Source organism: Sorghum bicolor, chromosome 2, assembly GCF_000003195.3.
Source record: "Sorghum bicolor cultivar BTx623 chromosome 2, Sorghum_bicolor_NCBIv3, whole genome shotgun sequence".
NCBI lineage: Eukaryota > Viridiplantae > Streptophyta > Magnoliopsida > Poales > Poaceae > Sorghum > Sorghum bicolor.
In genome coordinates this window covers 45,765,110-45,771,325 of record NC_012871.2, presented here as the reverse complement: position 1 = coordinate 45,771,325, position 6,216 = coordinate 45,765,110, and the positions used below count along the sequence as shown (strand labels likewise).

At 40.1% G+C, this 6,216-nt stretch overlaps 1 protein-coding gene across 2 annotated transcripts in view; it reads right to left on the bottom strand.

Annotated features, from left to right (window-relative positions):
* The window catches only part of LOC8063472 (transcription factor TGAL7), an 8,264-nt gene continuing 3,157 nt past the window's right edge, over positions 1,110–6,216 (bottom strand). Inside the window, exons 7-11 of one of the 2 annotated variants that reach the window (XM_021452336.1) lie at positions 5,578–5,655; positions 5,381–5,447; positions 5,022–5,290; positions 2,801–3,028; positions 1,110–1,736 (exon numbers count right to left, since the gene is read on the bottom strand). In XM_021452336.1, coding sequence (XP_021308011.1) covers positions 1,569–1,736; positions 2,801–3,028; positions 5,022–5,290; positions 5,381–5,447; positions 5,578–5,655 — 810 coding nt within the window. In that variant the 3' untranslated portion in view covers positions 1,110–1,568. The remainder of the gene's footprint in view (positions 1,737–2,800; positions 3,029–5,021; positions 5,291–5,380; positions 5,448–5,577; positions 5,656–6,216) is intronic. The other variant, XM_002459911.2, reaches the window with a different exon arrangement.

Here is a 6,216-nt window from a genome sequence, read left to right as displayed (position 1 = left end):
CCTTTCACTAGCCGATGGTGGCCGATTTTCTCTTGGGCGATACCTGCTGGGGTTCTGCCTATCACCTCCTCCACCAAGTGACTGAGAAGCTCCTGTTAGGCGAACCCATCGGCAACCTAGGGGGCCCCTAGTGGTTCATCAACATGTGGCTTAATGTTCACATGCACAAATGTCTTCGGTTCGATTTCTTTGCACAGCAATTCCCCAGAGATATTGCCGAAGATTATGAACTAGCTGACGATGAATCGTCAACTCGCTCACCCCTCAACTATGGGGAAACTGCCATAGTTCTCCCTGGCACTGGCTGCAATGAAAACCAAGTTGGCCGATTTTTTCAAACCTCGTACGCAGAGTGATGGAAGCAGGTAGCACAGCGATAGGAGTGGATAACATTGTGCTCATCATGCCCTACACTGGTGTAGTGTGGGCATGGGCTTGGGGATTTGACTCGTGTCCTATCCTGCCATACTGCAGTTCTGGGGAGGATGATGTCATAGGAGGTCTCAAGTGCACCAATGAGAAAAAGACGCTTGAGCCCTAGAGTCGGGTGAGGCAGAGTTTACTCGGCCTTGTTCGAGGCTTCATCGTCGGGCCTCGACAGAGGCGGAGGTTGCTCGGCCTTGCTCAAGACCTTAAGGTGAGGTCTCAAGCGAGACGGAGGTAGCGGCTTGGTCTCAGCCTCCCTGAGGTCTTGCTATTCGGTCTCGGGCGAGACGAGGAGCGACTGTTCGGTCAGTCAAGCCTCTTGATAAGGAGAGTCAGTGGGGTTCTTAGCTCTTTGCTTTGGATACCCTAGGTTATGGTATCCGACAAGTTGAAAGTCGATCAAAATGGCTATTCGATCAGCCATGCCCATCTGGAACATAGGTACAAATAGTATACAGGGAAAGATCAGCTAGGAACCCAAAATTAGTCTATTTATTTGTTGAGAAAACATGTTGCCATTCAGAAATTGAGGTATACTGAACTTTTTTTCCAAATTGAACGGATTAGGTATACCCACCTAACTTTGTTTTCCTTCAAAAATAGTAGAGAGGCACCAGAAAATCTATTTTGTTGAAAAACGTATTGTCATTCAGAAGGCTATTGAAGCAACTTATATCATGAAATAGTGTAAACCTGTTACCGGCTAATTCATTCAGAGGAGAGCTACCCAAAATGCATGATGTTCAGTTGGTGCATAAGCATAAGTTAGGAACAAAAGGGAAGCCCAACAAGCAGGTCTCCACTATTCTTAGTTCCTAAATATCTTCGATCTCTGCCCCCTAACACTGTATGTACACCTTAAAAAAAGTTGCAAGTCGTCACACATCTGAAGAACAATAACCCTTTCTTCAGTGTGCATCACCAGCAGAGATCAAACTAATTAAGCGACCTTACACTGCTTCCCAATAAATTAGATCAGCTAGTTAATTCGATCTTGCATGCATTGCTTTCTTCCTGGGACACAACAATCTAGCCTGCATGCATGCAAGAAGAAGAGGAACAATCAAACTTGCACAAGCATGTATTATTGTACTTCTTCTTCGTCATTTTATTGTGTGAGCTGAGCTTTCATCATACATCTACTACTGCAGCCCCGGGCCGTCGTCCTGCCTGGGCCTTGCAACCCAGAGCGTGCTGAGCGCGCGGAGGCGGTGGAAGTAGTCGGCGATGGCAAGCAGACAACGAGCAGCCTGTCTGGTGGTCAGGATGTGGTGGAGCTTGTGGAGGGTCTGCTGTCTTAGCCCATCTGCCTGCACACAGCAGTACGTACATATGGAGAGATCAGAAGTAGACAAGGATTAATTAATACTTCATCCGTTACAAATTGTAAGTTGTTCTAGCTTTTTTGAATATATAGCGCTTTTCTTATGTATCTAGACATAATGTATGTTTATTAAATGTGTAATAAAAATTACATATCTAAAAAGGCAGTATTTGATAATCCTCTCTTTCATTTCATATAGTACAGGCTCATATATATATGTAGCCTGATGCTTTTCTATTTGCGTCGTCAGTCCATATGTGTGGTGCTGTGGTCAGCTGGAGTTAGTAGCTTAGGTAGCCACAGTGTATTATTATATTGTTGAAGCAGGTAAATTAATCGTCAGGCCAACAACCAATTATGTTTTACCAAATACCGAAAAGAAAATGAAATGGGTCACGCACTACCCAACTTAGTTATTATAATTAGATTAGTGTTCCATATATATTATATTGTTATAATGTATTAGTTGCAAACCTAGCTATTTAATCTGACGGCGCCGTGTGGGGCACAAATAGCTAGATTGCGTGTAGACCACTCAATGCAAGCTTGGTTACTATCAACTGCGGCCCTTTTTCTCTGCACAATTATCATGATCTTGATATCCCAACTTCTACATCTTGTCGATCATCTTGGTATATACATGCTAAGGTGTTATTGCCTTAATATTTCTGAATGTACTGTACGTATGTAGATCTCTCTTGATCCATCTGCAGTGTGCTAGTTTGTGTGTGCAAGGGATTCTTCCTTTTAAGTAGTCTGCGTTTAGGTATATATATAGTAGATATATATAGATACTGTTCAGACTTTTTCTGGACATGGCGTGTTCTCGCTCAACAACCATGGTGATGATGAGGTGATGACCCTGGGATGACGATGCTGGCAATGTCATGCAGTTTTTTTTTTACATGCGGGATATATCCCTTTAATACCTACCTTAGCTTTTTGTGGAACTTATATTAATCATATATGTTGCATGCAGTGGATTTATCTTCTAATAATTAATATAATTTTCTCCGGCTACAAGCTAAAGTACGTAGAGTAAATTAGTACCTGCATGACGAAGCTCTCCATAGCGGCGACCTTGTTCATGGCGAGGGACATGTGGCCCATGAAGGTGGCGGGGGCGACATCAGGAGCAGCGACGATGTCCGAGATGTTCTGCTGGGTGGCTTCCATGCTGTGGTTCAGAGCCTCCTCCCTCTCCTGCACTAACTGCTGGAGTTGGTAGATGCCAAGGATCTGGCCCTCTGACAGTGGCTCCACATGCTTTAGCATCACCTATTATACATACATAAATACATGAATTAATACAGTAAATAAGTTAAAGTTATTTTTTAAAATATGAGACAATGATTTATTTTATTCTAAATATAGCAGTCCGACATTAAGAGAGCACTTGTATATCCATGTGTGTAATTAAGTAATTGCTTCTCTATATGTCATCACGAGCTAGAAGAAAGCAGCCTATCTCTTACACATGTAAAAAAAACCCTTCAAAGGCTAATTAAATTATATACTGAACTTTATTTCCTGCATCTTCTATATTTCTTAGAGATTATTTTGGTTGCTGAATTTTTGCTCGAATGATGAGCATCATATAAGGAACATGTATATATAAAAGTGAGCATGCAATATTGTTTTGAACAATAATGTGTATATATTAGCTACATATTCTTCCATATATATAGTATGTTCATAAATGGTCCATCTATCATATGAGTCAGACATATAAGTAGTGCAAAGAATAGTGTGAAAATGTAAGGTCTATCTGAAGTGTGTGCTCGGTAGTAAGCTGAAAATGTAAATATGCATAAAAGTCCACAAGAGAAGACATATGTTTAGAGCTGATAATCTTTCCTACAGACATGATATTATATATAAGCACTTTTTTGGATGTGTGTTTTATTAAGTAATTCTGTTTTCTAGGGCACGAAACAACTCTGTATTGACTTTTTGAAAAGTTAGATTTTTTTTGAAACTAAAAGTTAGATATTTTCATCATAAGAGAAATAAATGGAACAAATGCCTGGTTGTATATATTAAAGTCACAGGTCCGTTATATTTTACAGTTTGTATTTTCTGGGGCAATACATTTTCCAATTCCATTTTGCAAATATGTTTATAAGGCATATATACACCATATATATTACCTTCTAGAAGGCCAAAGAGATGGAATCTATGCACAAAAAAATGCAAGGGGGAAGCTACGGAGAATTAAAAACACGAAGCCCGCACGCATGGATATATGCTTCATGTTTCCAGAAGAAAGGACCGTCCCCATCACGCATATAACATCTTGCATACCTGTTCCTGTCCGGTTACCTACTCCCTGATCGATATTCCTCAGCAATGCATGAATCCAAAATCCCTCTTGTCTTGCATGCCCCTCAACTTTTAACTATTCCCATCATGCAAGGTATGTACTTGCAATGGGCCTCTCCTACTGCTTATCTTATGAGATGTATTTTTTTTCCTCAGACCCTTGTCATCAGTTATATAATCCATCAATAAGGGACATGAAATGTTGCGTTGGTCAAGTAAGACAGTCGAAAAAAAAAAGTTGCTCCTCTGGAGCATTATTCAACCTTTTCAAAGATCTTTGGGTTAGGTACAGATAACTGCACCAAGCATAAAAATAGTACAAGGCGGCATAGTGTGCTATACTGAAGCCTAAAAGGACTTAGTACAACATGAACGTCTTGAAATATCAATCATTGACTAGACCAAGTATAGTAGATACATGGAACATAGAAGGGTCAACCCAGAAGGCTGGACGATATCGATATATATATAGAATATATAGGTTTAGCTGGTTTGGACGAGTAAACTTTATGGCAAATGGGAGCTAGCTTGGGTCAAATGGACTAATAAACGGCCTCACATTAACACAAGCTAGCTAGCCAAAATATAATCATCAGGTAAACAGCCCCTAGCATAGTTGGTCCATTGAATGAGTTAATGCTGAACAGCAATACTCTATGAGGTTGTGCACTGGGTTAAGCTTCCATAAAAGTATAAAACAATGACTACGTAGTACAAGATGATGTACATGTGCTCTATAATGCAAATAAACGGGATCCGACATGAGAACCAATCAAACTAATAACCCGCAATCATGCATTATCTATATATATTATTCTTGGAATCCTCATTTCGATCCAGGCACCAACTAGATAACAAGTGCATCATTCAACTATATATGATTTAGAAATTCTATACACCATGCATGCATGCATAGTAAATAAATAATTAGGAATAGTATACTACGTACCTTTATAACCTCCGAGGGGCGAAAACCTCCCAACCAAAGGAAGCAACGCTCAGCAGGCGATACCCACACCCCAGACAAGAGGTGGAAGACATCGGCCCTAGCCATGGCGCCTTTCAGGTTCAGCAGCTCCTCGTGCTGCGCCATGCCGCCATTCACGAAGCTCTGCAGCTGCTCGTCCGCCAGGTGCTCGCTTAGCGCGGCCCTCAGCTGGAACATCAGCTTGCTGTGCTCTTCAACCCATCTTCCATACTCCACGTCAAATACTGCAGCTGCTCATCGTGCATATGCATGTTACATTACATACATAGAATTAAGTAACTTATGGAATTAATTATATGGAGAGATGAAATCGAGTGTACCATTATTATTACCTGGTGAAGGGGCAGAAGAAAAACCTGGCTGCTCACCAGTGCCCAAGAAGACACCCTGAATATGCATATATAGTAATAGTCACACTTGTTAATTAGCCATGTACATGATCAATATAAGTACTACTGTGTAACAAAAATCATAAGTGGCTCCTCCAAGATATATACTTGGTTAGAAGAATTAATACCTGTACTCTTGCCACTTGAACTTGTTGTTCCAGCTGGCTGAGTCTGATCCTACTTGTCTCTAACTGTTGGATATAAGCCTGAAGAGTAAAAAACAAGAGTGGATGCATCAATTCATATGGTAAGTTTGTGGTTTCCTTGAAAGGTTGGCTAGATAGATTAAAAGTATTTTTAGCATACTTATTGAGTGCTAAGGAGACGTTTTAGAAGGACAAAAGCTTTTGAACTAACTCATAAAGTTAATCCAATTTTTGAAAGGTTGTTTTAAATCTCCGACTACATAGTTGGTAGTTCGGTATAAGCCTCATTTATTTAGCTCCACCATTAGCTGGCCCTCTGCTATGTATATGCCATACTTGAGATGTAAAAAACTGTCTTTTATATAATATATCCCAGATTGAGAAATGAAAAAAAATGATGAAACGTATATCAATTAATTAGATGGGTCACTGAAATTTACGTTCTATACATATAAAAAATGAAATCATGAGGAACAGAAAAAATACATGAGGTTTTTTCGGAAAGTGATATCATTCTTTATGTGCATTGTCAAATTCAAGAGAAAGGAAATAAATCAAGTACTCATATCCTAAAGGCACATGTAAGGCCAAAAGGACAGAACCCAAAACTTTTACATCACT